The sequence below is a fragment of the Bactrocera tryoni genome, chromosome 4 (assembly GCF_016617805.1).
Source record: "Bactrocera tryoni isolate S06 chromosome 4, CSIRO_BtryS06_freeze2, whole genome shotgun sequence".
Classification (NCBI taxonomy): Eukaryota; Metazoa; Arthropoda; class Insecta; order Diptera; family Tephritidae; genus Bactrocera; species Bactrocera tryoni.
In genome coordinates, this window is record NC_052502.1 from 41,079,300 (window position 1) to 41,102,371 (window position 23,072).

The 23,072-nt window shown below is 32.9% G+C and overlaps 1 protein-coding gene across 8 annotated transcripts in view; it reads left to right on the plus strand.

The window, feature by feature from the left end:
• Positions 1–23,072, plus strand: part of LOC120776200 (voltage-dependent calcium channel type A subunit alpha-1) — a 119,605-nt gene that overhangs the window by 57,961 nt on the left and 38,572 nt on the right. For 4 of the 8 annotated variants that reach the window (XM_040106833.1, XM_040106828.1, XM_040106827.1 and 1 more), the window contains 5 exons: positions 680–823; positions 1,019–1,220; positions 5,694–5,858; positions 7,525–7,635; positions 10,448–10,531. In XM_040106833.1, coding sequence (XP_039962767.1) covers positions 680–823; positions 1,019–1,220; positions 5,694–5,858; positions 7,525–7,635; positions 10,448–10,531 — 706 coding nt within the window. Of the gene's footprint in view, positions 1–679; positions 824–1,018; positions 1,221–5,693; positions 5,859–7,524; positions 7,636–10,447; positions 10,532–11,956; positions 11,963–20,632; positions 20,636–23,072 lie in introns of all 8 variants that reach the window. The other 4 variants (XM_040106832.1, XM_040106826.1, XM_040106829.1 and 1 more) reach the window with 2 other exon arrangements.

A 23,072-nucleotide genomic window follows, 5' to 3' on the forward strand; every position in this document is an offset into this window, starting at 1 on the left:
GGTCATTTGTTAGCATATTACTTCCTAGTAGATTAAATGAATCTCTTGTTCCTTTTTAGGTAGTTTTAATTGCGGTAGCTTTTAATAACTATGTACTAAGTATTTTCTACATTATTAAGTTGCTAATATCAATTTTGTAACATTTACTATTTCTTTACGCCTAAATGACTTTATTTTTCCCTGTTCAATCAAATGGTTGCCTCTAATCAACCATATGTGTATGCTTCTGCAAACAAAAATGACAAACGATTCACATACATATGAAAACATACAAAATCACATTTACATATCTAACGTTTTCAATATTGTTCCATCCTCTCCTTGTTGTACTCGTAACTGTTCTGTACGCTACATTGCAACAGCTTAGCGGCGGTAAAATGAGCTTTCGCCAGCAAAGCTTTCCTGTAACTGTCAACATTATCACTACCACGCTCACCTATCGCTTTCACTCTCACTTTCACTATCACCTCTGTTGCATCTTTTTAATCTTACTATCCATTCTCAGTTAGTTGTGATCATTTTTGTTTCTTATTTAGGCATTTGCCAATCTTTTGGGTTTTTTGTTTACTGTTTTGACTTAATTTTGATTGAAAGAATTTAGAAAATGAGCAAATTTACAAACTTTTTCAACTCCATCGCCAATTCTTATCAAATAAAAACAAAAAAAAAAACAATCAAGGGGTTACTATTTTAAATATGAGGAGGACGAGTTACTTCCAAAGCAAGAGGAGCGCATTTGGCGGCCGCGTAGTTTTCACTATGACAACGTGGCGGCGGCAATGCTGACGCTTTTCGCGGTACAGACCGGCGAAGGATGGCCACAGTAAGCAAAACCTATGAAAACTAACTGTATATATGTATTATTATGGCATATTGCATAGGTATTTAGTCATAAGTAGTTATTTGCTCGAAATGTTGTTAGTATATATTATATATGTATAACAATTATAATTCACCTTACAGTATATTGAATATTATAGCCAATTAATTGTTATAATAAATATTCAAAATTTAATAGAGTTCTACAACACTCAATGGCTGCCACGTATGAAGATAGGGGTCCCATACAAAATTTCCGGATCGAAATGTCCATATTTTATATTGTGTATTTCATTGTATTTCCATTCTTCTTCGTGAATATATTCGTGGCCTTGATTATCATAACATTTCAAGAGCAAGGCGAGGCTGAGTTGCAAGATGGTGAAATTGATAAAAATCAGGTGAGCTACATTAACTAAACTAGCCAAAATAATTTACGTACATATATGTGTGTTGTAAAGCAATCTGCTTACAAATGTTACCACCTTAATCTAGAGCGTAGTGTCAATGTTGTGAATATAAAAAACAATTTGGTTCCTTGTATGTTTTCATCCAAATACAGACTAAAACTTCAAATATACTTTACGTTGTGCATACATAACTGCTTAATGTGTCAATGGGCTCTTAAAAGTGTATATATAAAATATAGATTTTATACACAACGCTTTTTAGACAAAAAAAACTTCATTCAATAGAATAGTTTAGTAATTAGTGAAGACACAAGACACAAGTACACATCACCACGCCCAAATTCACACAAAATTTAAATATTCCACGCCAATGATTTAGATACTAAATACTAAAATACAACATAAATGCTAAGTAGTCATTACAAAGAAAGTATCGCTAATCGATTTTCAGCTTCCACATTCAAAAATATGAAAGTCCTTCTATTATTTAGCCAACACTATTAGACACATTTCCCTAGAATAGCTCAAATTAATCTCCGTAACGAACTTTCGGCGCTTTACCATAATTTCGGCGTTTTTAATTTCATGCACAGCTTTAGAACTGAAAGCTATGAACATTCGAAAGCATTTTTGGAATTACGACTCCATAGTCCCGCAGAAACTAGAGCTAATGAATCTATATAAATGTTGTACATTTACCGGAAATTGACGATTTCAAATCGAGTATTGCAAAGCTTTTAAAATATCGAAAATTAAAAGCTGCTGCGAACACTCTCACATGGTCGGATATGCATAAAACATAAATATCACATTAACTATCAAATACGCTTTTAAGAACTAATTTCTAAAATTTAGTTATACAATTTTTATACTCGCAATATCATACTTTATATTTAGAATTAGATACGCTAGTGATAGGTTACTCATAATAATGACTTACAATTAGTTATCTTACATTCGCTAGCTTTCACAAACCAAATTTAACATTATTTTAGAACAACCGTATTGGCGCTACATATGTACATAGTTTCCATAGTAAGGCTATCATTTTTTAATCCAATCCAATTCAACATGATCACAGAACAAAAATAAAATGTGAATCATCTTTCCTTGTCTAACCATCACTACACATTACACATTGTTTAGTCTATTAACGGGAGTGATAATGGAATTACAGCGTGTCACTAAAGTCATGATCCAGCAGGTGATGTCAACTTTATATGTTAATTAATTAAATTTTTTGGTAAATGCCAAAAGTAAAAGTTATCACTAGATTTTCGCAACATAATGGTTTGAGAAAATCATAGAGTAAACTTAAGCTATTACTAATAGTTTACTTATACTTATATACAGTGATCCATTTCGAAACTCCCTAAACACAAAACACAAAACACAGAACCATCAAATTTAATTTTGAATTTTTATTATCATTCGAAAGAACATTCTTTGGCATTTATTTTTTAAAGATTATCTATTTCAAATGTTGGCCACGGCTACGTCTCAGATGGTTCATCCGCTGAGTCCAATTTTCGATGACTAGTTAGAGCATTTCGACTGGCAACTGGCGAATGACACGCATGAAGTTTTGCTCCTACACCTGAATCGAAGCGGGATTGTCCGCGATGTGATGTCACACGATCTTGATGACCAATCGACCGGCCGTGTTTCTGCTCAACGAGGTGTTCTCTCAATAAATCCATTGGTTGATGCGATGTGTGGGAAGTAGCGCCATCTTGTTGAAAGCAAATTTCGTCGAGATCACGTGCTTCAATTTCAAGGGTCAATTAGTAGGTAATCAAGGCGCGATAACGGTCGACATTGGCGGTTTCGTTTTCACCGGAATCACTTTTGAAGAAATATGAACCGATGATTCCACCGGCTCACAAACCAAACCGTTATTTTTTCTGGATAAAATTTTTGCTCTTGAACCTTTTCGGATTCAAAATGCGGCAATTTTGCTCGTTTACATACCCATTGAGCCAAAAATGAGCCTCATGGCTCAACAAAATTTGGCTTAAAAACGTCGGGTTTTCTTGGAACTTTTCAAGAGCCCATGGGAAGTGATGTTGCTTGGTATGGTCTAGCGGTTTCAGTTCTTGCACAAGCTGTATTTTGTATGCTTCCAATTTAAGATCACGACGCCAAGTTGTTCCGTACGCCAGTCCGAGTTGCTGCGAACGGCGCCGAAACAACACTCGAAGGTCTTCGTGTACACTCTCAGCTACGGCTTCTAGATTTTCTTCACTGCTTGCTGGACGTGGTCTGTTCGAACCAATATTATCCAGTAATGAATGCTGGGTCTCAAGATGGGTGATGGTGTTGCGAATACTACGCTCATTAGGCCGATTACATTGACCAAAAGTTGATGGAGAGCGGCGAAACCCATTCTTTATAAAACGTGAATTTTCATAATTTGTAGAACGATTTGTAAACGTTGCTCAGACGTAAGTCTTTCCATAATTAAATGCCAAACTGTATTGAACAAAAGGAACACGACAGCTTGACAGGACTCACCGGTGATCTGTCAAAAAGGGCTATTGAAAAAAGTACCTCTAATGGGATTACCCGTTAAATAAAGAAAAACTTGAATGATTACCAAATTCGCTTCCACAGAAGTCGTGATTTGCTATTAATTTTGTTTAATTAGACTATAACTAAAAATGTTATATTATTTTTAATATTAAGTGGGATATCCATTTTTTTATAACTTCGTTAAATCGTCTAGGCATTGCCGAGACTAATTGTTTCAAATAGATTTACTAATATTGCTCCACTCCTCCTTTAAAGCTGCGTTTAAGTCGGACTTTCTTCTAATTTCGTTATCCTTGAGGTTTTTGCAAAAATTTGCTGATCAATCGGTTTGAGATTCCGACTCCAGGGAGGCTGATTTAGTAGATGTGGAACTTTATATAATAACCAAAGTCGGGTATTTTAATCTGCCTTTGGTAGAGGCCAAGACGCTCAGAATCCGCTTAAGGAAAATGGTGTATAACTTATAGTCCATCGTACCTTCAATAAATTCCTTCAAGCAGACCCCAAGAACCTCGAAATCATCATTCCTCCTTGTCCATGCTTAACTATTTTCAATGTACATTTGGGATTATAAATATCTGTAGTCTGCCACAAAACTTTGTTACGTCCGTCTGATCTAAATATATTACATTTACATTCATCAACAAATATTACCACATATTTTTTGGCGCCAAAACTCAACAGAGTTATTTTTATATTCTTTGCCAAACTCAAGCCTTTGGGAGTATATGCTTCTTCGACACATGGTGCTTTTTCTTGTTGTATACAAGCCGAGTCCAAACTCTTTATCGTCCTGCGATTAGTTTCAGTGTGCACGTCTTTACGAAGTGTTTGGCTAATAACTCTACAAATTTTATCCACAATTTTGATCATCGATCATCGAGTTTTGCCAGGCGACCACTTCGTGGATTATTTTTAACCTGACAAACGTGTTTTTGTTAAAAAGTAAATCGGCTTCTGAACAGATAGTTCTGAATAAGATTTTCTGTTTTTAAAGTGTAAATTTAAAATTAATTACGATCTTCTTATGTGAGCTGCTTGCGCGGCATTTGTATAAGCAAATAGTAAAAGTTGTAAAACTCAAACATGCAAGAAAAACGTCCCATTGCAATGTAAATTTTCTTATTATAAATGAATACAGAATTAATTTATTCACGATTGTAGTTGAAATTACCTGTTATGTTATGACTTTAGTCACACACTGTGTTTATACTGTTCTTCCCGAGTCTATAAGTACTATGCAATTTGGTGAAGTGATACCTCGCTTCTGGTGTGGATAAGTGTTGAATGATTTTATTACTATTGCATTTAAGATTCTCTGTCAAAAATTACAGAATACTTTGAACCGTTATACTTTGAAAAAAAAAAATAATAATAATAATTAAGTATGTTTAAAATCCGTTATACTGCTTTATTCTTAGTAATTTATGATTATTGTAACTTATAACGAATTCGCAAACATTTAGGTCGACAATTTGTAGCATTACGAGAGACTTTTGGGAAATTATTTCAAAAAATATGGCTTTTACTCCAATATTTTAGCATATAAGGTATCCAAGTAGATAGATAATGAACTAATCATTTCAGAAATTCCCAGTTATTCAAGTCGATTTTAGTGGCTAACTCTGTCGGCACTAATATGTATGTATACACTGACATCACACTTCGCTTTATATGTATATATATACTAGTTCTAATTGTAGGAACAATATATACAATTTGTGTTCTATATATTGTGTAAGCGTACGTCAATATAAATATGTACATATACACAAACCCATATTTACAAAAATAATCACATTTTTCCTTGAGTGTTCTTTATATTTTGTAGCAAATTTAACAGACCAATGCATGATATGTGGCTACCAAAGACCTTTTTCCTTACAAAAGTTACTCAAATATTTGCTTATTAAAAATGTTTCGTAATTACAGAAATCCTGCATAGATTTCACGATAGGTGCGCGCCCGCTCGAACGGTATATGCCCAAAAATCGAAACACGTTCAAGTACAAAGTCTGGCGCATTGTAGTCTCGACGCCATTCGAATATTTTATAATGATGCTAATTGTGTTCAATACTTTACTGCTTATGATGAAGGTAAGAACAATTGCATATACATACATAGATACATATTTAGCGTACTCTTTCAAATTCACTTACTTGCATATACATATAGATATACGAATATATTATTTATTTCGTTTGAGATTTTTATTTTTCTGATTTTTGCTGATGGGTAGTGTTGATAGACATTGTAAAGTAAATTTTATAACAATTTAAACTTTAAATTTTATAACTATAAAGCTATTGTTATTTCCTAAAACATAAATAATATTTCATCTCGTTTTGCTAAACTAATGAAAAATGCAGGCATATACTTAAGTACGTACTAAGTTAATACAGTCGAATACAGATAAAGTCTACATCGCATTACAAGAAACATAAACAACAGAAAGGAAAGGGATTTTTACGAACAGACAATTTCAGAAAAAGACGTTCATTTAATTTTCGTGATTAGAAAACAAACTATTACATAACTGTGTGTTGATGTTGAACAATAAATGCAAAAAATTAAAATCTTGTTTGTGTAAATTTTGCATGTAAAAACGAAATGGTTTATAAATTCAAATAAAATGTGTTTTTTTACAGTCGTTTTTGTTTACTCATCACTGCACCGACGTGTTTCAATTTCTTTATTTAAAAGTTTCTTATAAATATTAAAGTAATTATGGTGAACTTTTTTGGTGTTGTCATTCTTAATGCCAGTCTTATAAGCTATACCATGACCTGGTGATATTCAAGTAATAAAAACAAACATAATTTTAACCGAATAAATGGCGTGACCATAAAAATTAATAAAAAATATGCTTTTTGGGCGATATTGTTTCTTAAATAAAGAAGAATTATTTGGTGTGCATTTTCAATAGTCGACACAACACCATTTTTCTGGTGGTTATACGAATTTTTTATGGTTACAAACATACACTGTTAATAAGGAAGATCGGTTGAGTAGTTCTCGAGAAATCTTGCCAATCGACTTCAAAAACACAGTTTCGAGAGAAACGCGTTTAAAGACGGCGCAGCTAGCCTAGCTAGCCTCAAGCGCACAAGTTCTCGCTGTATCTCCGAAAAGAAATAGTCGAAACACGCACTAGAAGCAAAAAACTAAACGTTCTAAAAGAATTTCATCGTTGAATAATAAAAATTAATTTTGACAAAAAGTTAGTTTTTCAAAAAAAGTATACTAACTTTCCAAACAAATACGTGACCTGAAATTGTAAAGATAAATATCACACACTGTAATTTGTTTTGTTTAGGGAACTCTTTGGATTTTGCAAACGAATATATATGAACGTTATTCTGTAAATAAATGTTATAAACACTTGTTCAATTCACAACCTGTCGTAAAGCATCGTAAAATCGTAAAATTATAAATTTTTACACTTGTTTTTTTTTTTTTTATAATTTTACGATTTTACGATGCTTTACGACAGGTTGTGAATTGCTCAACTATGTAACTCACACTCATGCAACTCTCTGTAAGTTTGTGTCAATATCTACTAACTGTTTAAATATGCCATCTTCATTTTATATATATAAAATTTACCATGTTTCGCTTCACTCTATCTTCTATATATTAAATACATAAGTATATGGTATATATTAAATTTCTGTATTTCTTGGAATATTCAAGCTAAAAATCATTGGTTTACACATTTTGCTTATACTAAACAATAAAAAAACTAATAATACATTTCTGCAGTATCATAACCAAGGTGAAATGTATGAGAAATCACTTAAATATATCAACATGGGATTCACGGGGATGTTCAGCGTTGAGACCGTACTGAAAATCATTGGATTTGGCGTTAAGGTAGGTGTTTTGCACGAATGCCCTTGTATCCAAAAGTAGCAATACAGTTATTCAGACTTGTAGCAGCTGAGTTAAATAAGAAAATTTTTGTAATTGTACCATCAAACCAATCTCAATGATGATGATATAAGCTTGCATTCAGCTGAAATTTACAATGAAAAGTGCGTGTAAACCACGAGCAGGTTTCATTATTTTTATAAACTATATATCGCAGTGCAGGTAAGCCGGTCCAAAACATGAACAGGTAAGTTTTATATGGGGCTGTGGCATGTTAGTCGTTTTTATTTAGTACTATTTATTGCCTTGAATCTGCTACTAACAAAGAGCATGTAAATATAAAATGGCGCTTTGGTTCTTGTGATGCACGACATTAAGCACACTTCTCAATTCATTTCATCCAAAATTACATTTTTAGATTTATTTATATTTTTTAGAATTCTATGCAAACTATAAATATAGTTATGGTACAGTTGTCCGAAAGTGCACAATCATCTGTCTTCCACGATTCAATTTCAACAAGAACAGTGTAACCGCTTAGTTTCAAACTCTGTTTGAGTAGTCCCATCAATTGCAGCCATACTTGTTGGTTGTTCAATTCAACACCCTTCAGGCTGACCGTTTCGAAACCACCCACTATTGCAGATTCATTACTAATCATTCGATCAAGTTCTTAATTTGTGGTATAATAGGCAAAATTTCCAAAAAACCGGGTCTTGAAAATATGTAAATAATTTAAGCTTTCTCTTAAGTGTTTCTTAAGTGAAAAAAAACTGATGATAACAAAAAGTGCTGAGAACTAAATTTAAATCTATGACCAATCCCACTTTCTGATGATCAAAAAATGGTGTGACTCATTCGATTCACTTAACAACATCCTTAAAACAACTTTAATTAAGTTACATACATTAATTCTATGATTATGGAAGTTAAAATTCTATAAGCATTTATATGTACGTATTATTTGAAAATAAAGTACAGGCTTAAGTTTTTGCCTTCGGAGTAACCTAACTGGTTTGCAAATTGAGCCAAAGGCAAGAGTTTGGGATAACCACGGTTTTTCAAGTGCGTTAGACAGTTAGTTCGTTACTTGGTGACATTAAGAACCAAAGAAGCTAAAACTTAACTGGTTTTCAATTACTCTGAAAGCTCGACAGTTTATTTTCATTTGCTGCGTTATATTTACATTCACACTAGTTTAAAATTTTTTTTCGTTTATTATATGTACAATATTTCCTTTATTTGTCGTCATAATATTTTTGTTCTCTAAAGGGTTATATACAGTTAAAAGCAAAATACTCCTTTTTTACAAAGAAAAATCGATTGTTCTTAATTTGTCCTTAAATTGCTTATAAAAAAATTATATGTCGGTGAGAAAAAATCTTCGCATAATTTGAAACTAATCGGTTTGCGAATTTGAAAACACCATTTTGAGAAAAATGTTTATAGTTCGGAATGCACTTCCAAACCCTCTGAAGCGCTTTTTCAAATTTGCATGTAATTTCGAAAATATTCAAAGGAACGAACGAAATTTTCTGTGTGTATTTTTAAATACATAGACATATGTATGTACATTAAGAATATAAAATTAAAAAAAATCTATGTTTTGAAAATTCTTATTGTATGTATATAACCCTTTAACAGATTATAAAATACCTGTATGCACCTTCTAGTAAATACAGACTTTCGCTGTAATGCAATGCTAACAAACATTCGCATACAAACACATATCCCAACATAAATTTTATCCAGAGCTTGTACCACACATAAAAGCAACATAACCGCTCATAATTTTTGTAGAACACATCAAGCTTGCAACACTAGATTGTACACATAACCAATAACTTAGCAATCCGAAAAAACTTTGCATTAGATCCTTGCGGTATTTAGCTCTGTGTTTACACAAAGTTAAGAAAAATTAAAAAATGTTAAATAATCCAGCAGAGCTATTAGAATAGTATAACAAAGTTTACTAAACAAATTTTAGCAGTTTTATTTAATTATAATAAGAAAAAGCTAAATTAATAAATAATTAAAAAAAAATTATAAAATGCCTGCAGTCCTTTTCATTTGTTGGTTGATTTATTAGTTTTTCTTGCTATTAGTTATTTCAAGCATTTCAAACTGCCTTCTTACATTTGCTTCTGTATCTGGGAATATGCATCCTATAAAATGTAGTAATTTAGACCTTCTAATCTGTAGTCATATTTAGACTGATTGCTAACTCTATGTTCTCGCACAATGTTATGTCAAAACACACATGCCCACTACGAAATCAAATGTACGCTTGGCAGTTTAATAGTTTTTAGTAAAAATCTTTAAATCATCTTTCATACCGTTGATTCATAGATGCTCATATTTTTTCTTCTCCCTTTCCCAAACAAAAAATAAACAAAAATCATGTTGTTGATGATATTTTTCTGTAGTTTCATGATGCACCGCCAACTCATAGTGATATATTGTCCTACATGAATCTGGTATTCACATTATTCTTCTTTTTGGAGACAATAGTAAAAGTAATAGCGTTCGGATGTACGGTAGGTAGCGCATTCACCTAATTCAGTAAGCAATTTACTGCATTTGCTTAGCATTAAATGTAAGTCAAAAATTAAGAAACAAAATATGCGCGAGTCGTTTTGTTACGAATATGAGGAGCTGCGACACTTGCAAAACTGCCATTGTAAATTTCAGCCATTGCTAGGCTAACACTGAAATATCTATTTTTGTGAAGTGATTTGTACTTGCGCCAATTGAATATTTTTTAACTTTTTTCATAAAACATACTTCGTTTAACAATAATTGCGTTCCATTGCAGAACTTCTTCAAGGATCCGTGGAATATTTTCGATCTGATCACCGTTGTGGGCAGTATTGTCGATGCGCTTTGGATGGAGTTCGGGGTAATTATTGCACAATTATACACACTAACGCAGCGTATTAATATGCTTAGCACTGTTAGCATTTTAAGTTGTTATATTTCAAGCTGTTGTCGATAAATACATATAAATCATATAGTCAATAATTACGATTTCGAAAGCGGATGTTATGTTAGCTTTGAATATTGTCGTTAAGCAAGTTATGCATTTCAAGAGTTCTAATTATACATACATACATATATTATTATATAATAACTTTCAACTATAACCGCAATAACGAATGATTGCGTTTTGACGTTAGGTTTTGAAGCAACAAAAGTATTTACAAACACATTTAGGCGACACTTTTGTGGCATAGTTTCTAAGTTACTACCACTAGCTGCAATATGCACATACATACAAGTATATTCATAATTACATATATAATATAATGTATAACTATTGACTTGTTGAAACTCTTGTCTGATGAGTTGCGCAATTAATGAGCTTCAGCGTTTCTCAAATTACTAAATATTATAGAACAACGCAATTTTTATGTTATAATAAAAGTAATAATGCAAAGTTAAGTGAAAGCTGGTGACTATCTAGTATGTTTTAAAAATTAAGTATAATAAATTATTTTTATATACATATTTCGTATATTCAAAGCGTTGTAAGCGTACGCCATTCGACAAACTTACAGTAAGAATTCTTTCGCTACGTATCTGAGAGTCAACGCCGTAATTTACGTATTTTCTTTAAGCAAGCACTTGCAATAATTCTTAAGTCAATTTAACACATACATATGTGTATATAACATTATTATGTATATATATTTTTACAATGAATCACCGCGATAATTAATAATCATATATCTTTTAATTTTCCTTTTTCACATTTTATTTATGTACCATCACACAAAAATGAAACCAAATACGAAATGGCGACCCATGAAAACTAAACCAAAAAAAAAAAAACTTTTTAAAAATTACACAAAAACCGAACTTGAAAATAATTTCCATGCAAAATTACTTTTTGAAACATAAACCCGAATACACTTAAAAAAAAATTGCACAATTTGCCGAAATACAACATCGAAACTGTACACGACATATCGAAACCAATTTAAAAACTCCAATACACACACATACATATGTTATGTTATTTCCACGTACACGAATATTTCTACGAATATTGTCCTTTTCTCTGTGTAAACAAATATGTATTATTCAAAACGAACAAAATTGTTTGAAACTATTTAAAACTTCTGTATTTTAAATTTAAATTTTTTGCTGTCGTTTAAAAAATCTCTTTCATCAAACGAAACATAAAACCAAACAATTCGTTGAAACCTACCAACATTCGCAATCACAACAACATTCAAATATCAATCAATAAAAAACCTTATCTGAACAACTATCCTCTACAAATACTCATCTACTACAACTACAACTAAAATTACAACACCAGCACGATGTAAGTACAAAACACTACTTATTACACTAATACGATAACCATAAAATTGTTTTTGTATTTGTAAAATTTTACATGTGTTTAACTAATTTCTTTTCAATGTGTACTTAATTACTTTTAGTTTAGATAGCTGTAAACCTAATATGTTGATTGGTACTAACCACTCGCTTTAAAACTATGCGCGGCCAATTGAAATACTCGAGCGTAAATCGGGTTTCCTGTGAAATGTCGAAGTTTTTTATTTCCCCCTGTCAGAGCTTGTTCCTGAATGCCAAATAAGTGCGCTTTTCGCTGCTTCTAACAAAAGTAATTCCAATTAGCTGATAATGGCTCTAACATTGTTAGGTCGTCCTGCAATATGTGACTCCTGTATTCTTTCATTATTTTTGTAACTAAAAATAAACTAGAGTTTTGTGCTTAAAACATCAAATACTAAAGCTTGTTTTAGACTTTCCATCAGTCCAGTTATTGGGCTATAATCCGTTCAGTTTTTCATGCGCTGCCTAAAGGTAGCTCGCTTATTCATGCTTTGGGATAGAAAAGGCTATATTCATTTAACTCCTTGACTCCTAGAAATACAGCTTTTATTCCAATTGAATTTCATTAAAATATTAAATATATTTTAAGACTCATTCCTTAAATGCTTGACAATTAAACTTATGCTTGGGATAGTTCCATTAGCACTGGCTGGAATTAAATGAGCTCATAGTTTGCTTCCCCGCTGAACACCAATTTCGACGCCTTTTCTCTTGCTCGCCAGCCGTTTGAACTTTGTTCCTCCTTTGGCTTAAATCATTTCCTTTGTCTCATATACTAACAGTGCCTTCTTCATTTTGATTTCATTTTAGTTATACATTGTTTGTACTTTCACTAATGCATCCCAATATTACTATTCAGAAAAAACAACAAAATAAAACAATAATATTTGTACACATTTCGTATTACATGTAACCCGTAAACATTAACCGAAAACTAACTTATTCTATACTAGAGATTTCGAGTGTATATTTAATTTGTATTTTCATACTTTTATTTATGGAATGCTCTTACAAGTAACTATTGAGATTTTCCAACTTGCTTCTATACAAACTTACTTAAATAACCACTTGCCTAACTACAATTTATGCTATATTTGGGTTTATCTACAAAAAGTTCTAAGTAAAAACTTTTGCTGTAAGTAGAACAAGAAAACGACACATTTACAAAACCCAGTTCATTTCCCAGTTCTTGAACGACCGACACGCCTTATGTTTGCCTTTTTAGAGCAAGAATTTCTTAATTAATTAAATTGGTTGAGAAATAAAAAATTTTATTGGAAAATATAAAATTTCAGGAAAAAACCATAATTATAAAAATTCAAAATTATCTAAATAAATGTCGTCGGCGTAGTAATTTTAAACACATATATTACAATAATTTGCTTTATACTAATTTGAAAAACTTTTGAAATTTTATATTTTTGCTTTACAAAATACGCATTCCCACCGCCAACATTATCAACACAACATTACCATTATTACATAATATATATATACATGTATCTGTCACTTGTCACCGTAAATGATTTTTGAATTAAATTGCCAACATTAAATGACACACATCCTGCTCGGAAACGACACGAACTAAACTTAAAATTCATCTAAAAATACAAATACAAATCCCAAATCGGAAACCACAACCTGATACATGCATACAACAAATTCATCACCACCTACACCCACATGCGAATGGAATTTTGAACTCTTCGGTTTTGCTAAACGAACATCATTTAATTTAAAACAAAAAACTTACAAATAATTTTGCAACACACTTAAATGTCGCTGCAACAATGCTACAACCACAAATTAATGCTACCACAATTCCACCACCACTACCACCTAAACCATTGATACTACACCGCCACCGTTTTCACCCATTGCCACTGCCACTGCCACTGCCACATTCACAACCGCAACAACGCAATTGATTATCAAATGTAACAGGCAACTGAAGCAACTGTAAGTAGTCGTGAAAAGTTTTGTCTCATTTTTCCAATATTCAGCCGTAAATAATCAAACTAAAAATATTTTTTGCCAAAAATAACAATTATATATTTACGTTCTCTACTTTTGTATAAAACTTGAACGAACGCCATGGCGAAATGCCATTCGTTTTTTTATCATTCCATGCTCTCTCTTATGTTCTAATTTTAAATTCGCTCAATTTATTCCAGTTGTTTCTAAATTTTCTTAATTAGTTTTAATAGTATGATTTAAAAATTAAAAAAAATTATGCGAAAGCGCACAATCCAAAGAAAAAATTAAATGAAATAAATTAAATAAATTATTCAAACTGCTTAGCACTTTCTGTTCTTCGCTTATTGAATTTATTGCTTGAAATAAAATAGTTGAAAAATCTATTTCTTTAATGAAAACATTTGAATACAACTGTCTTACAGCCAATTAGTTCCTTTAAATGCCGCCTCGGTTATCGCTCACTTTTTATTCTTCGTTACTCTTCGTTACTTTTTGCTATTTGTATGTCTACTTGGAGTACTTTGTTTTCTCTTTCGTTTAAATAAAATTGTTGTAATTAGCTTTTCAAATCACGCTCACCTAAAAATTTCACGCAAACTAAAATAATTTTAAAGCTCTTGAGTAGTTGAAAAAAAAATTTGTACATCTGTCAAACTGCTTTCAGCCAACACTTCACTGAATTGTTACTTTGAAAGCTCACCACGAACTACTAAAACCACTTGTACTAATAACTACACCACTTCTAACCTTTTCCTACCCTATCTCTTCTCGATTATTTTATTTTAGTTGCACTTTATGATTACTTTCGAATAAAGTTAAAATACTTTACACGCTCATTATAAGTAGTTAATAGCTAGTATACTAGATATTTACTGCTACTGGCATGATTTAATAATATTGTAAAATTGAGTTCCGTTGAATTTGCTATGCAAACCTTACATAGATAGACCCTACACCCATCCGAAAACAATTTGTGTATGCGAAAGAAGAAAACTCACTTAGGATAGAATTATAAAAGCTAAGTATATACCAACGTCTTAGAAGATAGCAAACCCTAACATAGCTGGATAAAAACGTAATTGCCTTATATGTAGCACTTTTTGGTACTAATCGGAGGTTGAGAATTTGATGGTGAATTTTTTTTTCATTTTCAATGTGAATATATGGTTTCTTCTTCTTCATTACTGGCGTAGACGCCGCTAACGTGATTATAGCCGAGTTAACAACAGCGCGCCAGTCGTTTCTTCTTTTCGCTACGTGGCGCCAATGGGATATTCCCAGCGAAGCCAGGTCCTGCTCCACTTGGTCCTTCCAACGGAGTGGAGGTTCTTCTTCCTCTGCTTCCTCCGGCGAGTACTGCGTCGAATACTTTCAGAGCAGGAGTATTTGCGCTGAACTCGTTCCATCGAATGCGATATTCGCCGTGGCCAATGCGCAAAGGACCATAAATCTTTCGCAGAACCTTTCTCTCGAAAACTCGCAACGTCGACTTATCAGTTGTTGTCATCGTCCAAGCCTTGGCTTTTGTTCGTCGAGAGAGGACTTTACTTGTTAATTGCCTTCTCAGTCCGAAGTAGCACCTGTTGGCAAGAGTTATCCTGCGTTGGATTCCTAGGCTGAAATTGTTGGTGGTGTTTAGGCTGATTCCCAAATATACGAAACTATCTACAAACCTCGATCACTGCCAGACCCATTTGCTTTGCTTCCTTGTCCAGTCTGGAGAAAGCAGAACTAACGGCGCGGGTGTTGAGGCGGATGATATCATTATCATCAGCATACGCGAGCAGCTGTACACTCTTATAAAAGCGTGTACCTGCTCGACTAAATTCTGCAGCTCGAATTATTTTCTCCAGCAGCAGGTTAAAGAAGTCGCACGATAGGGAGTCGCCATGTCTGAAACCTCGTTTGGTATCGAACGGCTCGGAGAGGTCCTTCCCGATCCTGACGGAGCTTTTGGTGTTGTTCAACGTCAGTTTACACAGCCGTATTAGTTTTGCGGGGATACCAAATTCAGACATCGCGGCATAAAGGCAGCTCCTCTTCGTGCTGTCGAATGCAGCTTTGAAATCGACGAAGAGGTGGTCTTTTCCAAGATTTGGCGCATGGTGAATATCTGGTCGGTTGTTGATTTTCCAGGTCCAAAGCCACACTGATAAGGTCCAATCAGTTTGTTGACGGTGGGCTTTAATCTTTCACACAATACGCTCGATATTACCTTATATGCGATGTTTAGGAGACTTATCCCACGGTAGTTGGACAGATTGTGGAGTCTCCCTTTTTGTGGATTGGGCAGAGCACACTTAGATTCCAATCATCGGGCATGCTTTCGTGCGACCATATTTTACAAAAAAGCTAATACATGCTCATTATCAGTTCTTCGCCGCCGTGTGTGAATAGCTCGGCTGGCAATCCATCGGCCCCCGCGGCTGTGTTGTTCTTCAGGCGGGTAATTGCTATTCGAATTTCTTAGTACTCGGGCAATGGAACGTCTGGTCCATTGTCATTGTGATCGTCTGTTTCCGGGTCGCAAGCAAAGATCCAAGACTCATCGGTAGTAATAATACGTTTCATGACATCCTAGTAATCGGGAAGTATTGTTTGACAGACATTAACTCGACGCTTCTTTTCAAAAAAATTTAATGATTTTGGAACCAATCGTGCTTTCAGTTTTCTCAGGTCTTAGTTATGTTTTAAAATGGTTTTCACTGATCCTTCCGATATTCAAACGATGCCAGTAACGATGCTCTGACTGTTAATTCTCAAGCACAAATTCCTTTACTTTATTGACATGTTGATCTTCAGTTGATGTTGATGGCCGTCCTGGACCTGGTTCGTCGTCAACGCGTTCGCCCTCTTTGAATAATCTGTACCAATCAAAAACGCTTGCTTGCGACGAATATTCGCACCATTCGCTTCGGCACCAGAAATTTGATTCCGCACACAAAACTTAATAGAACTCCTTTACTGAATAATTTCCTTCGTCGTAATAATCGCCGAATGCACTTATGTACTTCAGAAAAAAGCTTATACATTACTATACACTAATGGCGCAGATATCACTGACAGTCATACCAACCTAAAAAAAAAATTTCGACGAATGTTTTGATCACAATATTTAAGTGATCGTTTTATAATTGTTGATACCAGTTTTGAAAACCTCTGTAATTCCAATAGATATACCCAAAAAATTACAAACTTTCACTTACTATATCCCGAAAGCGTTCTTAAAGATTGTTAATTGATTCTATCTGATATTTATCTTTATATCCTATCTTTCAAATTTGTTTTAAATGAACATACTATATAGAAGGTTTTTGCGAAAAGTTTTAAGAAAATATCGAAAATTATTTATGTTAAGGAAATTAAATTCTATCAGGCAATTCGGAAGAGAGACTTATATATATTACGTCACTCATGGGTGTAGGGTAATTTTGTAGTTTTTGAGATACAAATAAATAGCTTGAAGGCTTAGTTAAGTATGTTAAAGCATTGCACACAGTTTTTCGTATAGCAGCTTTTAAGAAAAGCTCATAGAAATTATTAAATGGTTAACAGAAACAAAAAAAAATTAAGGAAATTCGGTAAGTAAGTGACGAATGAATAAAATATAAAGATATTGGGTAGAGGAGGGGCAGGTATGAATAAACAATGCTACGAAACTTAATTTACCTTCCACACTGACCAGTTGTATCTGAAGAAATAATACCAGTAAATTAATAATAAATATTATGACAGATTCATACAAATTATTATTTTTCAATTCGATATGAGAAAAAAGAAACATGGTTATCAAGTGTCCCTAAAAAAGTTCCATATTCCTTGAATATCGTCAAGGTGAACAACGGACAAACTTCGTGCGATATGTATGTACATATATATGCCAAGCTCTCTGAATAATGTGAAGTTTCTACGGGAACCAGAAGTTCTAAAGGATTTGAAGTTTAAAATCGGAAAAAATTTCGATCAAGTGCTAATCTGTTGTAGAAAATTTAATTCGAAGCCAAGGCCATGTTCACTCAATTATTGATTCGAATATATTCACGTTCTTCCCTTGCAAGTCTCTTCGTATTTGGCGCAGTTTTTGCATTAACGCCGCTCCTTATGGTTTGCGTTTCGAATTCCTGCGCAGCTTTGCATATACAGTATAGTTTTCTAATACTAATCGATTCTTAAATAAATTTCAGATTATAAGGCAGTTTATACAAACCTATCTGGTAAGTGTAGACGCCAAGGACTTTGACCTAACCAAGGAAAAGTTATTGTCTATACCGATTATTAGAGATATGTATAACGGCACATAAATACGTAAAAATGTAGCTTAATATATGCGCAAATAAGTACTTTTTTTAGACCTTATGAAATGCTTGGTGGTATATCTCATTCTTACTTAGCAAGGCGAAGTGAATGAAGTCGAAGGTGAATAGTTTAAAGGTCGTATGTTTAAATCAAGGTATTTTCGAAAAATTATTTGCTAATTTATATATTTACATGACTTGTGTCACTACAAGTAATATTTCCGACAATATGCACTCTTAAATATTTTATTTTCATATTGCCTTGATTTTAAATCTTTTTAATATATTGTTCTTGGAATAAGAGTTTTAGCTATTTAAAGAAATGTACAAAGATTAGTAGAAATTTATACATTATGCAACATTTTTAAGACAATAAAATATGAATACAAAAGCCATTATTTTCGAAAAAACAAAAATTAATTCATTTGATTGTAAAATATAAAACGATTTGTATTAGAGAAATATAGTTTTAGCTTAGAAACGTTTACCTCCAGAAAGGCCACCTAAGCAAAGAAAAAAGAAAGCTGATACTTTTTTGGCTCATCTTTACGAAATAATAAATATCTGAAAATAGTTTTTTATTTTTTAAATTTTTTTTTCTAAATTTTCGAAAGTATTCGCAAACTATGGTAAAGAGTCTGTATTGGAAATCAATAACGTAAAATCCGATTTTTTAATAACTAGTTTTAGAATGTGAATGCAGTCGTTTGAAGTTTGTAGCTTTTTGAAATATATCGTTAGTTCTCGAACGCATATTATACATATATCGTCATCCAAAATGCAAAATAACGGAGCATTAGGCGAAGGAAACACGTTATAATAGAAACCAATCTTATTAAAACGAAATTTGAGTTTTGCTTATAAAATGGTTATATATTGGTTATATCTGACAGCAGAAGCTGAAAATTTAATACTACCTATGTGTATGTAGGTAATATGATGTAGTGAACCGTAAGCAATAAAAAAATAAATTTCGATTTTTTGGATGATACGTTGCTTTGCATTTTAGGTGACGATGTGCAATTTATATTTATATTGAGGAATTCAGCTAATATTTATATAATATTCTCAGTTAAGCCAGCCACTTAGGTTTTACGTCTATGCTATTGAGACGTATTTAAAACATATTATATTTTCAGTAAATTTAGTAAACATATTAACACAATATATAACATTATTGCTACATGACTTATGCAATTTATTACTAGTTTATTAGTCATGTCTTTGGATAAGTAGTTATTAATTACAAAATTAACCAAACACTCATATTGTAGTTAACATACATATCGTGTACTACATACATATATACCTGTATGAATTAACATGCGCATTGTTGCATTTCAGTTTCATTTATCGCATCGGGTCTCTCGTGGCCCTTCGGTATTATTATTACATCGTTCATCCAGCGACTTATCGCCCCAATTCCCACACACCTGCTAGTTCGTATCTGCATATGTATGTGTTATTCATTTGCTTGGTTGCGATAAAGCATTGCTTGTTGAACCCTAGCGTGCATTTGAGAGCAATATGTACTCATAATACTTGTCTAACTGTTTACGCGTCCCACCGTACCAAATTGTTTGTTTAACTTCAAAAAAAAAAAAAACATAAAATATTAGATATAATTTAAAGATCAAACTGCAACTTTTACAAACATTTCACAGATATTAATGACAACTTTTCTATTTGTTTCTTCTTTTTTTTGCAACAACAACCATACTGTCTGAATCTATCACAATTTCAAAACCAACCAAAACAATTCGTAATGAAACTTTTGTAATTGAATTGAACTATTCTCACTACATGCACGAAATGTTCGGAACGCAATGATACCCATCATCTTTCTATATAAAATATATATGTACACGCAACGAATTCATATCAATCGCTGCAATGATGCATCCTAATTAATACAACCGCAACTGTAATCGTTGTAAACGTTATGTGTATGATGTTTTGTGGCAACCAAAAATTCAAAATTAAATATTGCATCTTTTTCTGAATGCAAAACGTACCATAATATATGAATATCTATACACAACTAACATATATATAAATACTCTCACATATACGAATGCTAATTTGCACACGGATGATAAAAACAACAACACAAACATGAAAAAAATTTATATCGAAAACTACATCAACTACACATTGCATCGTAAAATTCGTGAATTTCAAAAAAATTAAATATAATTAAATGCAAATCTCGACTGCATAAACGAAAACAACTACAACATCATGCAAAACGGGTACATATCTAATCGATTGTAAAAACTGATCGGGCCACTAATGCATACTAATTAATTGATAAACACCATGTCAAATCAATGGTAATACAAATTTGTTTCCATGTTTTCCAGGATGTAAGTAAAAACAACAACAAAAGTTACAATTATTTCCAAGAGATATTTATTCTTACAAACTATATACTCGTATGTACATGTCCACTAGTTGCCAATTCTCACATACCCAACAAGTTTGTAAAATAGCGTAAATTTAGTCGATGAAAGTTAAATCATTACAATAGAACTTTATTCCAATAATCTTGATCCATAGCTTCCCACTATACCCTAATGTTCGAAAACTTGACATAGTTTAGCTCAGAAAACATGCAGTTTGCTATGATCGCTTTTTGATTCCCATTTATTGCTTTGTAATACACTTAAACAACAACAAGATTAAGGAAATACAGCTTCAGTACTTCATAGGTTAGGTTAGGTTAATCTGGTAGGCCAATAAGCCACGCATATACCAGTTTGGTCCTTTGCGATATCAGATGGAGTTCAGTTGCTAAGTCCAAGAGGAGTAGTCATCGTATAGGATGCCTGCGCTTGACGCAAATTTTAACAGACTCCGAGGCCTCACTCGTCCAGTGTATCAGACCGTGAGGACCCCAGAAGCTGGTAGTGTAGTCTTGCCAAAGCGAAACAAGTGCACAAAAGCTCCATTGTTTCCGTGATGCCCTGCTCCAGACAGGGAGGCAATACTTCATAGCGAAGGTTTCAGAAAAAATCAATTTGTGCACGGCTATTATTTACAATTATACTTTACTGATAGTTCCAAATTTAGTCGTGTTGCAAGAATTCAATTTTACTAATGCCAGAAATGAAGGAGAAAGCTTTTCGATTTAACTATTTAGTCTATTTTAAAATTTGTTAACACAAGTAGCCCTCACGTTATTATATGAAAATGACGAATGTTAAGAATCTACTGGTTCTTGGTGGCTACGTAAAACTGAAGTATTTTTATAAAAAAAAACTTTTGTATCTATCACAGTAGCATGAAATGCCGACTGGTCTACAAGCAATAACAGTTAGAAACATATTATAGGTTTGTAGTTTTTGTAAGAACGCGTGCAACAAAAATTTCTACGCTTTTTTTTACTGTGTATGAACTACAGCACCTTATACTCGACTCACGATAAAATAGATTTTATTTGCTTGTTTTGATACTCCAACCAATTCGCTTATGCATATACTGTTCTACCATTTCGCATAGAAACTTATCGTCATATAAAATGCAAAGCGCATAAATAATATCTATTTTTGAAATTGATATGCATACACACATATATTTAACTGATAAAATACGAAAAATCATTTGCCGGCATTTTGCATTTTAAATGACGCTAAGTATACCGTTATGTACATACCATAGTTCAACTGCTTTTTACGCTCAAATTTGATTGACCTCTTCACGGCTCTAAATGTCCACATGTATATTATCAACTGACTGGAATTCCGATTTTTATAAATGTCACTTTAAAAGCTTTAATTCTCAAAACCCTTTAAAATGTATGGTTATTATATGTTTACTGAAATCTCTTAACTTTAGGCAGATAGGTCATTAGTTTGTAACATAATGCGACACCTGCAGATAATGGATTTAACTGCTCTACTTTATTTAAGAAATTATGTTTGTATAGATCGTAAATATCCTGCTTATTAACGTTATATATTCTATCCTTCGTATTGCGCTAAGTAACCTTATATAATAATATTGGATTTATATTTATACAGCATATGCTAACGCATTACCCTACTTCTAACTAGTCTATTAATGTATATATTCCTTATATTCTATAAAGCAATAGTAGCGCTATTTTATACCAAAACTATTTTAAGTATAATTCCTTTAAATGTGCGCAAATTCAAACTGTCACTACTGCTATCATATATTACTACGTGTAGTGCCCTAAAACAAGAAATAATATTTGAAGAACATACGTATATTTAAGCAGCTATAAGCGTAATCTCGAGGCCAGCAGTTCAGCAGCTCAGCAATAACGGCACACTACGTCACATGCAATTAAAATGATATGAGTGTGATTTCCGGTTGTAATTGAAGGTTTGCATGCGCACGGCAGTTACGCTGAAGAAGCCACTGCGAGGCGGTACACGTCGTGTCATGGATGCTGTTGCGTGCTACCATAAATACTTGTACTACTAAGCCATACCCACCCAGCCGTCTATGCATATATGGAGTTAATGAAACGTGTCAGAAGTGTACTGGCAGCTGCGGGTATGCAGTAGTTCCAGATCTATGGTAGACACGGAAAGTCTATGCGTAAAATATTTTGGTCTAAGACGCAATGCATTGCACTATAAACGCGCCTATTTGCGTGTATGGAAATGATAGCAATAACGGGCTACAACCTAAAAATTGAATTAGTGTGACAATCAGACCTTCAAATTGGTTTAACATCACCCTTACGACAAGCTAACACACTTAGGTTCTCTAGAATACGACTATCCTATAATACTTATGTTGTAATATTTTAAATACTTATCGGCTTTTTAT